The sequence below is a fragment of the Drosophila kikkawai genome, chromosome 3L, assembly GCF_030179895.1.
Source record: "Drosophila kikkawai strain 14028-0561.14 chromosome 3L, DkikHiC1v2, whole genome shotgun sequence".
In the NCBI taxonomy this organism is placed as follows: Eukaryota; Metazoa; Arthropoda; class Insecta; order Diptera; family Drosophilidae; genus Drosophila; species Drosophila kikkawai.
The window spans coordinates 24651306-24667057 of NC_091730.1; the positions used below are offsets into that span (position 1 = coordinate 24651306).

General features: G+C 41.0%; 4 protein-coding genes across 8 annotated transcripts; 2 read left to right on the forward strand and 2 right to left on the reverse strand.

Moving 5' to 3' along the window:
• The first annotated feature begins 4066 nt into the window (after positions 1-4066).
• LOC108083254 (vesicle transport protein SFT2C-like) lies at positions 4067-4934 on the forward strand. Its single transcript, XM_017178961.3, has 2 exons — positions 4067-4304; positions 4372-4934. Exons 1-2 carry the CDS (start codon positions 4122-4124, stop codon positions 4801-4803), a joined length of 615 nt encoding a protein of 204 aa, XP_017034450.1. The 5' UTR covers positions 4067-4121; the 3' UTR covers positions 4804-4934.
• Positions 4935-5103: 169 nt separating this feature from the next.
• LOC108083278 (U5 small nuclear ribonucleoprotein 40 kDa protein-like) lies at positions 5104-6692 on the reverse strand. Of its 2 annotated transcripts, XM_070285080.1 has the most exons (4): positions 6554-6692; positions 6035-6149; positions 5825-5953; positions 5104-5764 (listed from the first exon to the last, which is right to left on the reverse strand). In XM_070285080.1, exons 3-4 carry the CDS (start codon positions 5916-5918, stop codon positions 5322-5324), a joined length of 537 nt encoding a protein of 178 aa, XP_070141181.1. In that variant the 5' UTR covers positions 5919-5953; positions 6035-6149; positions 6554-6692; the 3' UTR covers positions 5104-5321. The 2 variants fall into 2 exon arrangements, with proteins under 2 accessions (XP_070141181.1, XP_017034494.1); XM_017179005.3 differs by lacking the exon at positions 6554-6692 and having other exon boundaries at positions 6035-6216.
• On the forward strand, positions 6329-12344 carry LOC108083277 (WD repeat-containing protein 26 homolog). Of its 4 annotated transcripts, none has more exons than XM_017179003.3 (4): positions 6329-6468; positions 8001-9040; positions 10276-11228; positions 11337-12344. In XM_017179003.3, the coding sequence occupies exons 2-4, from the start codon at positions 8570-8572 to the stop codon at positions 11815-11817; spliced, it is 1905 nt and encodes a 634-aa protein (XP_017034492.1). In that variant the 5' UTR covers positions 6329-6468; positions 8001-8569; the 3' UTR covers positions 11818-12344. The 4 variants fall into 4 exon arrangements, with proteins under 4 accessions (XP_017034492.1, XP_070141179.1, XP_017034491.1 ...); XM_070285078.1 differs by having other exon boundaries at positions 6337-6513; XM_017179002.3 differs by lacking the exon at positions 6329-6468 and adding an exon at positions 6616-6754.
• A 1339-nt stretch (positions 12345-13683) lies between these two features.
• Positions 13684-14765, reverse strand: Arv1 (ACAT-related protein required for viability 1). Its single transcript, XM_017179015.3, has 4 exons — positions 14604-14765; positions 14422-14541; positions 14216-14354; positions 13684-14147 (listed from the first exon to the last, which is right to left on the reverse strand). The coding sequence occupies exons 1-4, from the start codon at positions 14697-14699 to the stop codon at positions 13780-13782; spliced, it is 723 nt and encodes a 240-aa protein (XP_017034504.1). The 5' UTR covers positions 14700-14765; the 3' UTR covers positions 13684-13779.
• Positions 14766-15752: the final 987 nt, after the last annotated feature.

A 15752-nucleotide genomic window follows, 5' to 3' on the forward strand; every position in this document is an offset into this window, starting at 1 on the left:
GATTTGTATTTGCAAAAAAATCACTAAAACATTTTTAAAATATAAATGTGAAAAAATAAAAAGGATCCAGGCTGTATCTTTAAGATTGCGGCGACTTCATGCCCAGATCGAACGGCGCTGCAGCTGGCAAGCATTTCGGTGCATGTGTCGCTGACCTCCTTGCTGATCTCCTGCGTTTTGGCCAACTCCGTCTGCCGGCATTGTCTTGCTATCAAGCTATTGGAGCTGGGGAGTCTGGAAGTGGAAGCCAGTTGCAGGGGCAGCATGGTGGTTCGGATCCTGCCATTGGCATTAACGATATGTATTATATAATTTCTATTTGAAGCTGAAAGGAGAAATTCTTGTATTAGTTGAAAAACTTACCTGATTGTCGGTGACAACGGCTGAAGTAGACCTAACAGGCATAGCGGAATCACGTCCGTTTCCAAAAGAATACCCACTGAGGTCTCCAGGAAGTTGTCTTCGTTCTAAAATAAGAAAATATAAGAAATATTTAAAATATTTAATACGGCGATAAACAATATTCAAACGAGGCGCCCCATAATCATCTTGGGATGATGCAGATGGTCACGGGAGCTGCCCTTGAAGTTGGCTTGAGTATTTTAATGCCTGTTCACTTACTATGTAATCCTTGGTAGCTTTTGGGCTACTCGTTCCCCAAGGCCTTCCTCCAACATGTCTTCGAGGTCTGGAAGCTCGCAGGCATCGCGGGTGCTGGGAGGCTTTGTGAATACGACGTTCGACGTCTCCACAGCCTTCTTTTGGAGTGCGGCTTTTCCACTCATGTATTCGCTTAGGTTATAAATTTCTGAAATAAATTGAAGAAATACATAAATTAATATAAAAATAAGAATACATTTACAATTTAAACTCTTAAATAATCTTACCGGTTATGTCCGGTAAGCACGGAACATAACACGGAGCATGAACAACGCTTTTTCTGTGCACTTTAACACCATGAACAATTTTGTGCACTTTAACACCATGTCTGGTGGATGCTTTAAAATTGCACCCGTCGAAATCGCATCTAAAAATATTCTCTGCGCATTTGTGTTCGTCGAATTCTGCGAATGTCCTAACAAAAAAGCCGCAAACCGAGCATTGCCGCGAACTGGTAAATGACACGTTTTCGACAAATCTCCCTTTTGAGGTCGTCGGTGCTCGATAATAAGCTCGAGGTCGGTATACACTCGATCTCGAGCTGTATGCCGACAAGGTCGTAGAAGACGCTCTCGAAGACGCTCTCGGCACATCCCTGGCCAAGGGTGACTCTGCGACCTCCAACTCGGGCATGGGCGGTGGCGATCTCGAGCTGTATGCCGACAAGGTCGTAGAAGACGCTCTCGGCACATCCCTGGCCAAGGGTGACTCTGCGACCTCCAACTCCACCAATGGCGATACAGGCTGAGGCTGAGCCTCGGGCATGTGCGGTGGTGATCTCGAGCTGTATGCCGACAAGGTCGTAGAAGACGCTCTCGAAGACGCTCTCGGCACATCCCTGGCCAAGGGTGACTCTGCGACCTCCAACTCGGGCATGGGCGGTGGCGATCTCGAGCTGTATGCCGACAAGGCCGTAGAAGACGCTCTCGGCACATCCCTGGCCAAGGGTGACTCTGCGACCTCCAACTCCACCAATGGCGATACAGGCTGAGGCTGAGCCTCGGGCATGTGCGGTGGTGATCTCGAGCTGTATGCCGATAATGCCATAGAAGACGCTCTCGAAGACGCTCTCGGCACATCCCTGGCCAAGGGTGACTCTGCGACCTCCAACTCGGGCATGGGCGGTGGCGATCTCGAGCTGTATGCCGACAAGGCCGTAGAAGACGCTCTCGAAGACGCCAAGCGCTGCCACTCAAACTTCACCAATGGCGATGCAGGCTGATCGGGCTGCTGCATCCCTGCACTTTGTTGAAACGGCCGGGATGCGAGGAAGTAGACTACATCCTCTCTACTTCCCTCTATAGTAACGCGCAACTTTTTATTCGACATAATTAATAGAATCCTTAAGACGAATACGAATCCAGATAACGCTTTTAGCGGGCAGGAGCAGTGTTGTAAAATATAATTGTAAAAACATATCGATAAGCAACTTCCCATTCCCCCTTCTCTAGCGTCAAACGCGCAAACTTGCGCTAACTCGAATCAAAAATGGACGTGTCTGTGTCTTCTGTGTCTTCTGAAGCTTCTGCTTCTGCTTCTATTGAAAAAGATTGGAGTACGGACTTAATACCAGTTATTAAATGCCTACCCTTTCTTAAAAATAATTATTCGGCTGATATGCTTGACCAGCATATAAATGTGCTTATGGATCTGGCTAAAAATTCAACAGATCTTACTCGGAATACAGTGAATACCGTCAACACATTGGGGGGGTGGGAAAAGCCCTTTTTCCTCCTTGTTGACGGTCTCTTCATGCCAGTGGTAAGAAAAAAAAGAAAAGAAAAGAAAGTAAAGTAAAACTAAAGGGCACAAAAAAAGCTGCGTGTTGGTGTTTGTGTTGGTGTATATCTGATCTGTGATATAGTCGGTTTTACTCGACTCGACTAGTCGCTCGGTTTTAAGCTATCTGAATATATATAGTCGGAACGGGCCGGATCGGACGACTATATCCCTGCAGAACAAATTCATCAACGTTGTTGCTGTTAATTTTTTGGCGCCGCGTTGTTGTTGCATTTGTGTCAGCTTCGCGTAGCCACTTTACATCTCGCGTGTGTGTGTGTGTGTGTGCGTCTCTTATTTATACCCTGCCGGTATATTCGGCGAACGGCTTCGCCGTTATTCGGCGTTTTCGGCGTTTCTACAAACTGTCCTAGGCTTTCATCAACAACATTTCATCGATGAATTGTTGATGAAAGGCTGATGAATTGTTGATGATTTTTTTTTTACATATATAAAATTAAATTCTTGAAATTTATGAATATTATTTATTCTTAATAAATAATATTTTCTTTTTATTTTTTTTCAGATTGGCGTAAAAAAATTCGTTGCTTTCACTATTGCCCTGCAGTCCTTCGATGGGTTGAAGTTTCAGATATGTTTTGCCGAAATATCTTCTCTTCATTATTCCCATTCGATGCAATTTCATTCTATACAATATGTATTAGACCAATTAAAAATATTGAAGTTGGATAAACTTCTGTTGGCCGTGATTTCCGATCACAGCCAAATAAATATTGGCAAATTTGATATTAGCCCAGAAATCCCTATTCTTTGGGACTATAAGCACTGTATCAACATTTTGGCAAAATCATATTTTGCAAATTGTAGATTTCTTTTTGATAAACTCTACCATTACACTTTCCCCAAAAGTCGAATACATTCTGAACTAAATGCGATTGAGCAACACGCTCTCCAAATGTACAATGAAAGAGGCAAACGCATTGTACTGGAAGAAATCCAACAAATAAAAAAAGTTTCAAAACGCTTCTTTTCAATTTTCCCAGAAGCTGAATGTTTTCTAGCCACATTTGCGAGAAATGACTCTCTTGAGGATGCAGGCCTCATGTGGAGACTTGGTTTGCGCCACGCAATAGAACAACTTCAAATCCCCCCCGAGTACCTGGATACACACGGTTTGAAATTTTTCACCTCCATTATTGGAGTTATAGCACTCTTCGAGTGCCAAGATCGTGCGGCGTAGGTTTTCACTATCCTATACTTTGTTTCCTCTCTTAATAATTTCATTTTCTAACTAACACGTGGATTATGCCTACTGGGGACACCACGTTAAAAAATGCGCGCCATCCTCTCAACCTCTTAGGTGGTGTGGAATAGAGAGAGATAGCGAGGTGGGGGAGACTGGAGGTCATCATTGCCAACCCGAAGGGCCAGAGAGACCATAAGGAATAGCTGCGTGGCCAGCGGCTCGCTCTTTGAAGATCTTACTCTTAGTCTCTTCATCACAGCGAGAGAACTGGAACTAAGTAGATAGGTTAGACGGAGACATATCCTGCATTTTTTAAATAATACATTTAAATAACTTTTAGAACTCCGAAAAAGGGAATTTAAAATTTAAAAGATTTTATAGACACGAAATCATTTTATTAAATCATTTTATCTGACGAAATCATATATAATATTTGCATTAATTCCTACATGATACAAGAATATTCCGTGGAAAGATGAGTAGTTTAAAGTCTGACTTGGACGAATACCTGCTGCTGCAGAGCGACCAGAAGAAGAGCTTCAATGTCAAGCTGCCACAACTGAAAGTGCCCAGTTTAGGATTTTTCTCCAAGGGCGCAGAGCCGGAGGTTCAAAATAGCTGGCTGAAGGACACCCAGGATTCCTGTTGCCCCAAATTGGTAACTAACGAATATATAATCTATTGCTTCAAATGTATAATAATTAAAAAATCCCCGCTACTTACAGTCTCGCCTGCAGCGAATCGTGGGCTTTGTGGCCTGCCTGGGCATGGGCGGGCTGTGCATGACCCTTTCCACATTCTACATTCCCGTTCTGATCCTGAAAGCGAGAAAGTTCGCCCTGCTGTACACCCTGGGCAGCTTGTTCTTCATCCTCAGCTTCTGCTTCCTCTCCGGCTTTGGCGCCTTTCTTCGACAGATGTTCTCCAAGCAGCGGCTATTGACCTCGCTCTCCTACAGCTTCTGTTTGCTGCTGACGCTGTACTGCGCTTTGGTGGCCAAGAGCACGGCCTTTACGGTCCTATTTGCAGTGGCCCAGATAATAGCCCTGCTCTTTATGATCCTGGGCATGGTGCCCGGCGGGGCAACGGGTCTCAAGTTCTTTGGTCAGCTCTTCAAGACGAGCGTTTCGGCCTCGACAAGTGCTTTGCCCGTCTGAAAAGGAAATAAAAAAATATAAAACAAAGCATCATTATTCACCACCGCAGGCAGCCGTAGCAGCAGCAACGAATTGTAACTTATTTAAAAACCCATTGATCAATCCAAAATAAAACTTATTTGTGATAATAACGCCTCTCAAATTTAAAATGTAATGTTTTTAATGCTTTCAATATTTATTTCACGCTGTGAGTCATGGGCCTTGCAATTACTAGCCTTCGATTGTTGTTATCAGCAAGCTCTTTCTTCTGGGAAATAAATTAAAAGTAAAGTTGCCACGTTTTGTAGTTCAATAACACAATTTTTAGCATTTAGCAACCAAGATTTATTGCTAAAATAGTTTATTTTGTTATATTTAATCCTTAAACCGAACTCTACTTGCTCTCCAAAGGCGTGTCCAAGAGAGCATGCATCTCGGGCTCATCTGCCAGTCGTCGTCAATCGTCAATCTCGCCCAGATACAAGGTCTTATCGCTGGAGCCGGAGAGTATAAGCGGCTCCTTTGGACTAAAATCCACATCATTGACGCTGCCATTGTGTCCGGGCAGCTTGTACAGTATGCTTTCGTATATCCCAAATCTTGACTTCGTTATCGATGCCACCGCTTATGACCTGCTCTCCGGTATCGCCAAAGCACACGGATGTCACTTGGTACGGTGATTCGAGTGTGTGGGCAGCATGTTTCTTTCGGGCATCCCAAATCTTGATGGTGCGATCATCGCTTGCCGAGCAGAGCAGCTGCTGGCCACGTCGCGAGCCCTGGACGCTGTTCACAAAGTTGCTGTGACCCTTGAAACGCCTCTGACGCTGCCCGGTGACAATGTCCCAAATAGCTAGGGTCTTGTCCGTGGAGCAGGTAAAGATGTGCGAGCCATCGGGCGTAAAGTGAGCCTCCATTACGGCGCCACTGTGTCCCGACATGGCCATAACGTTCTCGCAGTCATCGTAAACCTGCCAGATATCTGGAATAAATTTATAATTAATATAAACTATAAACAATTTTTGGCTTAAATTTCACTCACAAATTTGCCTATCAAAGCCGGAGGAGAGCAGTAACTCGCCTTCGGGATGGAATTCTGTGGTAAAGATCTCGCCCTCATGTCCCTCTAGCTGCATTATGGGCGCCTGCAGGTTGGAAGTACGCCTTACACCTTAAAATTAACAATAAAAGTACAAATAAACAATTTTCTTGGGGAAACTCTTAAAATGCTTCTTCTTGCCACCACGCTTACCGACTCCAGGAGCGCTTTGTCCCGATTTGTGTAGGCCACCAGGTCGCTTTTACTGCGCTTTGACTCCTGGGCAAGTACCACGCTTGTATTGGGTCGTTTGGTGCCCATTTTGTTGCTTTATTTGGCAGAAATAAAAATTAAAATTAAAATTAAATTTTTTCCGCAGTCTCACAACAAACACAATAAAAGAACTGCCAACTTATTCAAAACGGGTAGTGCTGCCAGACTCTTGATCGAAGGAGGCCTGCCAATCTAACCCAAAACAGCTGATTAAATGGTTTTCCATGTTGGAAATTTTCTTTATTTTTACACATTTTTGTGCTGCCCGCGACGCGAAGTTGTTAAGATTCTGCAACGCGCTCCTCTGTGCCACATGCGAAGGGCGTTGCAACGTTGCGTCGTTGTCGTCGGGAACAAAGCAGCAGCAGGGAAAAGTGAATACGGCGCCATTTTAGAAGCCACGGCCAGGCGCAAGAAAAGTGCAAATGCACGCATACATACATATGTTTATATACCTACACGATGATTATTACGATGCACTTGGGAGGCCAAAAGAGAAATGCGAGTGGAAAGTGAAGTGTATTAGCGAACCTTAGACAGCTGGGTTGCTGCACAAATTAGCAAGTTTTTGAAGTACTTTAAAAACCCTCGACACAAGACCTGGGTGCAGAAGGCGTGCAGACATTTTGGAAAGAAAGGAGAACAACAATGTGTGTGCGTGTATGTAAATAGATGTATTTTTCGTTTTCTTTGTACCGAAAACAAAGCAAAGTTGATTAATACGAGCCACACAGTCGGGGGCGGAAGTATGGCTGTTTCAGATTACATTTTATATTTCCTTAAAACCTGCATATACTTTCAAAAAGTGCAATTTTTAGTTGCTGTCTTTTAAGACGTAGTTCTTTTCGGTTGGTTATAAAATTGGGTTACTCACTTTCGTTGGGGTATATTGGCAGCAATATTTAAAAATGGGTTTAACATTTCAGCACATATACATATGTACATATATTGATTATCTCTTTGGCTTCCAAAACTATTTCGTTAGAAATAAGGAAACATTTTCAATTTTCGATTCCATTGTCTGATATAGGGGTGCATTTTCCGTTGGTGGTGTGCGTGGGTGAACCAGTTTTCACTGAGGAACCAAAAATCTACAGCTGAAAAGAACACGAAATACATCAAGAAAAGTCCCCATACTTTTTAAGCATTTCATTAATACTTATTGTGCTTTTATAATTGTATAAAATTTAAAAAATAAGTATCATCTTCACAACTGATTAATGATTTAAAGAATCCCAGTAGACAACAACTTCGTAAAAAATATAAAAAACGGAAGTTGTACGGATCTCAGGCAGACAAAACGTCCGATTTTAGGCTCAAGAACGATAAGACAGTAAATGACCTGTCCTGGGGTTTGTGGCTATCATTTTCGGAATCCGAATAAGATTTCGATTGCGGACCTTTTACGATATCATTATCGCGTATAATCATGAGAATTCGCGATACTCGTCCGCTATTCATCCATTTGCCCGTCCGTTTTTGAGCATTTAGCGGAAAATCCGAATCTTTGTCCGTCTTTAATATTTTTAGCGGACATTTTCGGATCCATCCGCACTAAGTCCACTGTTTGTTTGCTGGGAAGATACATAACCAATAATTTTGTACGCGACTGTGCAGCGAACAGCTAGGGATGTATGTAGATTCTACATCTAAAGTAAAATATCCGAATGCGAATACCCTTCACAAAGTACTGTGGCTTCATTGATTTGGTTCTCAAGGCATAGATATTCGTTTAACGAGACCAACACCAAAGTGAGATAAGAATGCATTTCAGAAGCTTTACGTATTCCCTTTGTGCACCCCACCAAAGTTTACGTAGATTATAAACATGTGTATGTACATATACTGCAATTTTACAAAGTTGCTGATATATAATGTAATGTGTATAACATTACCTTCTCCGCAGGTCGTAGAACGAATTACAATCAGTGAGTGCTATCAACTGCCAGAAACGGAGCCGTAATCACGCTGATACCCCTCGTGAAATCGACAACAAAGGCCGCCTAGGCCCGTCTCAGGCATCGGATCCAGGTTGGAGGCGCTCACCAGTGACATTGTAGAGAGGCTGCGCCGGGGGCAGAGTCTGGTTGTTGCTGCTGTGCGGTTCGCAAAGGACTCAAAATTGATAGAAACAACAAAAAGGCAGCTGCAACTGGTGCCTCTTCCGAGGACCAGCCGCCGCGCAAAAGGGGTCGTCGCTCAGGAGGCTCCACATCCTTGTCCGTTTCCCCCGCCACTGCCGCTGGATCAGTAGATGCGGCAGCATCCACGTCGAGAGCGGCCCAGCAGTTACAGCAACAGCACCAAGTGAACTCCACTGCGACTGGCTTCAGCGCAGAAACATCGGGAAATCCCAGCAGAGGGCAAACCCGGAAATCGACAGATACCAATAAGAGGCCAAGGGATCATAGTAGTAGCAGCAGCAGCAACAGCAATACATCCGTCTCCGAGGCAAGAAATAGTACTGGACCGAACATGCAGAGCACCACTTCCACATCGAGCGGCTCCTGCTCTAGGCCGTTAGAAGGCTCCGCTTTGAACTCAGGCAGCAGTGTCGAGAACGTGGCCCGCGAGGGCGTCGGCAGCGGTAGCGGCGATGACAGCGCCGGTATCGGAGATGAGAATCCTTCGGGCAGCAGCGCCGCCACCAACGGCCACGACGCCAAACACAATGGATTTGCCGTCAATAACAACGGCAGTAGCAGCTGTATTGTCGTCGATGGCGAGAACAATCGCGAGAACACTAGCTACAGCGGCGTGCAGCTTGACAAATCCAACCAGGAGATCATCCGGCTGATCGGTCAGTATCTGCACGACGTTGGCCTCGACAAGTCGGTCAAGACGCTAATGGTTGAATCTGGCTGCTATTTGGAGCACCCTTCTGCCACCAAGTTCCGAGAGCATGTCTTAATGGGCGACTGGTCCAAAGCTGACTCGGACCTCAAGGTAAATGTAATTCATAAACTGTGTGATGTGCCGATGGTTTGCGTACTCAAAACTACAACTGACTGAATATTTATCTATGGTCTCATATAATTAAATTAATTTTAAAGAACGCTATATTCCACAGGCCAACAAAATTTAAAAAAAAGCACAACGAAGAACCAGAATATACTTTTCTGGAGGTTTTTGGAGGGACTGAACCTAAATTCGGTCTTAGAAAATTGCCTATACGGCAGACATTTCATTTTAAAAGTGCAACAAAAACGGTTTTTAGCAACTTTTGATGCGATTTAAATCTTATACGATCTATAGTTTTAATCCGATCGTTACGTTATCATGGAGTACTGTTCTTTCATTTCAAAAGCAGTTTTACAAAATTGGAAATATCTTTACGACTTTTTGGGATATCGAAGATGTCGATTTAAAATTTATGTTGATATTTGTCATATTCGATACACTCATAAATATATGAAAAAATAACGATAGATTAATATTCCTTATTTTATGGGCAAAAACGGTTTTTAAGGATGACGTACCGACTGTTTAGAAATAATAAAGCGTAACGAAGTTACAGCTCCCTAAAAAGTACCCAAAACCAAAACCGGATTTGAGTTCAGAGCATCAAAAACTTTCAGAAGAGAATATTGAATATACTATATTCCGGTTCTTGGTTCCAAAGCTGTGGACCTGTGTTGTCTTCTTAACAAGAAAGGAAGCTAACTTCGGCTCCCGAAGTTTGTATACTCTTGCAATTTGATCATTAAGAATCGATTCCTTTTTGGTCAAATTAAAAGAAAACCTAACATGAGATATATACAAAAGATATACATTTATAGAGAGCATATAAACATTTGTTTTTGATAAAATTTCAAAAACATATTGTTTTAAATCGTATAAAAAACCAATATTTTTTAAGTATCTTATATAATAGAAATTATAATTATATATGATGAACAAAAACCAAGTAATAACAACTTTCATTACATTTATATAAACAGTTTTACATTCAAATTTTTAAATCTTACCTTACATCTACCGATCGTTCCTATATGCTTATAGTTGTCCGATTTTAATAAATTAAACACGAAATTCTTAAATAATACTAAATGGCCATGTCTCAGATTAGGTGAAAATGTGTAAAAAGTAGAAAAGTTACAAGTTACACACAAGGCTTGAGCCCTACCAGAAAAGAGAAACAATCTAATTACATTTCAATGCACAATTTCCAATTATTGCAGGACCTAGAGCCACTGATAGATAATGGAAAATTGTCAACGATCACCGAAATGAAGTTCATACTACTGGAACAAAAGTATTTAGAGCATTTGGACGATGGCAATCCCTTGGATGCACTGCATGTTCTCCGCAGCGAGCTAACGCCCCTGCAGCACAACATATCGCGGGTGCACCAGCTCTCCTCGTACATGATGTGTTCCACCAACCAGGACCTATACCAGCGCGCCAAGTGGGAGGGCAAGGGCATCCTGTCCAGAGCGTTGGTCATGGAGCGGCTGCAAACGTTCATGCCGCCGTCGGTAATGATGTCACCGAGACGCCTACGCACCCTGCTGCAGCAGGCCGTTGAGCTGCAGAGCCAGCACTGCCCCTGCCACGACATGGCGTGGGAGACGAATCTGCAGACGGTGTCGCTCCTTACCGACCACTGCTGCACCACAGACGGCTTTCCCATGCAAACCATCCAGATTCTCACTGACCACTGCGACGAAGTATGGTTCTGCAAGTTCTCACCCGACGGCCTCAAGCTGGCCACGGGCAGCAAGGACTCTACTGTGATTATCTGGGACGTTGATCCGTACAAGCTAACGCTTAAGCACCGGCGCGTGCTCGACGGTCAGGCCCAGCTCAGCGTTAGCTTCGTCAGCTGGAGTCCCGACTCAAAGCTCATTCTCGTCGGCGGCACAGAGGATTCGCACGAACTGTACATCTGGAACGTGGACGACGGCAAGCTGGTTGTCAAATTCTCGCAGTCGCTGGAGGACAGCCTGGCCTGCGGTGCCTTCAGTCGCGATGGCGCTCGCTTCGTGTGCGGCGGCCAGAAGGGTCAGCTCTACCTCTGCGACCTGAACGGCACTATTGTGGACTCCTGGGAGGGCGTTCGCGTCAACAGCATAGCCTTTCGAGCTGACAACAAGACGATCTTAGCGGCAGATAATCACTACCGTATCAGAGGGTGAGCTAGACTGTCAATTTCATTAGATTTGCATAGGAACAACGTAGAAAGATTTTAAACTTCAAACTGAGATGGACGATAATAACGATTGCTTTTATTTTGGTTTAGGTACAACTTCGACAGTCCGCGCTCAGACTTTGATATTCTGAGGGAGCCACATCCCATCATGACATTCAGCATAAACTCCGCCGACCGTTTGGCGCTGCTGAACGTTTCGAACCAAGGGCTTCATCTTTGGGACATAGAGGACAAGTGCTTGGTACGTCGTTTTCAGGGTATCCGGCAAAGCAACTTTGCTATCCACTCCTGCTTTGGCGGCGTCAACGAGAGCTTTGTGGCCAGCGGTAGCGAGGATAAGGTGGTCTACATCTGGCACATTAAGCGCGAGGAACCACTGGCGAAACTGGCCGGTCACACCAAAACGGTCAACTGTGTGTCATGGAACCCTGTGTACCCGTCCCTCCTGGCCAGCGCCAGCGACGACGCTACTGTCAGAATTTGGGGGCCCAAGCCCAACGGCAGCAACGCAACGACTGAGAGCGACGATAGCTCTTCTAGTTCGTCTTCGTCCTCGTGGAATATGACTTAAGAAGATCGTAAGCCGTAGCTAATTGATGTATGTGCGAGACGGATAGATATTGGATGCTGATTTAGTTATATAGTGCGCCCGCCCTGCCCCCAATTCGGTATACGTAAGGGCTGTTTGCGCGTCGGTGTCGTCGTTGCTACAAACTGCCATTACAATAATATGTATGAGCAGCATGACTTACGATTAGCATTAATTACTTAAGTACATTCATACGAGAGGAGAGGCATAACATCATATCTACAACGCCCTATGCTATAACAGGAAACCGATTCGTTCTCAGATATGTATCTTTTTGTGTGTACTGATAGCAACGCGCTAATTAACGTTTCCTTGGCCCACATATATTATTGACTATTCCCGAGCTTTTAATTTAAAGAAGGTGGATCGATCGGCGACCTTGCTTGGTTTTAAATTCATTGCCATTTGATTCGTTCTATACAGTTTCAAAAGTTTAGTATGTAACGCTATTTGACGTATTTCATAACCAACAAACACAATAAAAATTAGTTCTATATATGTTTTTAACAGTCGACGTTTTTCTCTGGATTTTGTCTGGGCTTAAATAAATTAATAATAAATATAAATTGACATTTAACTTGACTTATTAAACTATATAATGAGGAGATTCATTAACTTGGCAAATTTTGGGTGGCTTTTGTTTTTATCTTGTTAATATTCTGATAAGAACCATAAGGTGGTCTTGGTTTTAAAAAACCCGTAAGACTTGCTGGGACATTTTGAGAACAGCTCAGCTGGAAATATTCGACCGAGGAAAAATTTTGAAATTTTTTTTAATGTACATTTTTATTTTTCAAAAATTTGTTAATTTTTTTTCCAAAATTTTGTTAATTTCTTAATTTTGTTTTAACCAAATTTTGTCATTTTGTTTTATAAATTTTTTTTTCCCAAATATATATTTTTTTCAAATTTGCCCAAATTTTTGTTTGTCATTTTTTTTTTTAATTTTGCCTATTTTTTTTTTTTAATTTTGTCTATTTTTTTTCCCATGTGTTGTCAAATTTTTTCCCCCAAATTTTGTCTAATTTTTTTCCCCAAATTTTGTCATGTAGTTACCATAGGAACGATCTGTAGATGTAGAGAAAAATGTAAAGCTATAAATGTAAGACTGTTAATATGATATGGGCATTTCTACAGAAATGTCAACCGCCAAAAAAAAAAAAAAAAATCAAAGTACTCTAAAATCTTTGTTTTCAAAAAAGTCAAATTAAGAAGTGTTCCAATTGATCCAACTAAAAAGAATTTACCATGTTCTCAAATAGATTTCTAAATATTTTTTTATTAACTTGATAAAAAACAGCACAAAAAGGGGCATGCTTTGTTTTGATAACAACTACTAAATCAAAAGGTATTCAGGCTTGCTCCGGTTTTCACTTTCAAAAGAATCTACCGTTTTCAGAATTATAAGATTCTTTTGGTTTGGAAACGATAAAGTTGAATGAAAAAGAAGAGGAAACCGGAGCATGCCTGATTATTCTTTGACTTTTGTTTCTAACATGACTCTGAGAATGCAATAAGTCTAAAGAAAACGCAAATACATATACTCTTCAAGTTCACTTACTAAGTAAAAAACAAAATGAAAAGTATGCTGCGGTATGCGACGTGTCACTTGCGACAAAAGTCATCGATAATACTTATTATTGATTTTATTTTTTTATTTGTATAATATATATATATACATTTTTTTTACTCAAATCTAATAATTAGTTATAATATATATATTTAAAGATAAAATCCATTCTTTTTTGGTCAACTTTAATTTCGGACTAGGATTTCTTATTGTGAAATAGGTACTATCCCCCCTTAAATATTGTTATTTATAACGATTTTAACATAATCTTTAAAACGTTGTTGATAAATCATAGATTAACCGATTATTATTCTTTATTTGGCAGTTGACATAATGGGGTACTCAAGTACTCAAGTACTTTAAAATTTTAGCTTTCACGTAAAATTATCTTCCAGCAGGAGAGCGACAAAATGACGCGTGGTCTCCTTTAAAACAAAGGCAAGCACTACCAATGTGAAGGCCCACCAACGGAAAACCTTCCTAGTTGCTCCAACAGCCTCGTAGGCGAGGACCAGTGAACAAAGATGGTGACCCATGACCAGGAGGTGGTGCAAACTCCTTCCAAATACTGTTGTATTGCTCCGCCATACGAGTATTGGCAGAAGAAAGAACTTTGAGAGGTTGGAAATCAAAACGACTTTAAAAATAATCAACGTAAAGTTACGAACGCCCATTCTCTTCATCCATTCAATACTGAGGGTGGCTGTGATCATTAGCAGCAGTAAAGTCATGAGCAAATAGTCTGTAAAACATAAGCAAGTAAATGATTTTTTTAAGGGTTTCGCTATTCAGGAGCTCTGAAGGTCTCACCTCCTATATTTTGAAGCGTGTATGTATAGAAACCCTTCTCGTGGATATGCAAGTCGGCTTGTGACGGATCGGTAAGGTTTTGTCGGCACAGTGCAAAGGATTCCAATAGAAGCACCACCAACGAAACTTTCCAGTATATCTAATTTCGTACAAATGCGAATTTTTAAATTCCGATATTTAAGATGTGTGCGGACTAGACATCTTACCTTAAATTCCCCATTATATATGATGTGACGAAAGGCAAAAGAATCCAACAAAAGGGCGTCTATTAATATAATAAATTCCTCGAATTCAATGTACTTATCCGTGATCTGATGGCATTTCTCCTGTAGAATTTGAAAAACCAAAATAATTATAATTTGTATGTATGTTTGGTTTGTCTTCTTACACAATGTGTTGTTTTTAGGGTGTTGCTGTATTTTTTGAATAGTTCCTTGACAGCATGGCCACAATTAATGCATACAAACCGCCTTTTTTCGGTCATCTTATCAAAGTACTTTTAATATCGGCTTCTTCAAATAAATAAACAAGCATAATCAGCTGTTTAGTGTAACCGTATACCGAAAGCTGAAAAATGTTTACATTTCAGGAAATAGGTCCTAGAGTTCTAAAAGAGTTGGGGTATTCCCACTAATACGTATTTGAAGAAATTCCAGGGGGAGCGTAACAGTTTTACAATAAAACTCATAAAATAGGAGTTATTTTTTAATTGAATACAAAATATTAACTGTAATTCTTATTTATCAACTTTTATAAAAATAATTTAAATAACAATTGAAAATAAAATTAATCTCCAATTTCAACTTTAAAAAAATGAAATTAACAGTTTTTGTCAATTTTTATTTTAAAAAGTGAAAATAAAAGTTGAATTGTAATAACTTTTCACTGGGCGGTATACCTAAATTGTTCATCTTTACAGCTAAATTTTTTGGTAGTAACTGTTATTTTACTCATAACTCTTTTTTTTATTACCCATTATATCACTAAAGGGCATTATTATTTTAGTATGAAGTTTGCAACCCATTTAAGGACATTTCCGAACTACTATATAGTATATATTTTCTTAACCAGCATCAGCAAGTCGATCTGTTTTAAATGAAATTTCACAAATAGTCCTATTTCCATTTCCATTTCATGAAAATCAGACGATCAAAACTAATAGCTGCAATAGAATCGCTGCAACATCTTCGCAGATGCTAACTTATTTTCAACTACTATGATTTATTGCAATTTTTTATATTCAATTCAATATAATGCAACTTTACATTACTTTTCATTATTTAATTTTTTAGTTATTTGAATTATCGTTTGACCTAAATAACAATATTTTTAAAAACTAAAATTTTTTTAGTTGGATTTTAGTTTAGCGCATCAAAAACATTCGGCAAGTATATTCCGGACATTGGTTTATTCTTAGATTTACGAGACGATCTGAATTATCATAAGATGATCCTCCATTACGTCGTATTATTACTAATCTCGCTTAAGATTAACTTGACGTGCTAAGACGTTTGACTAAATTATTTATGTTTTAATA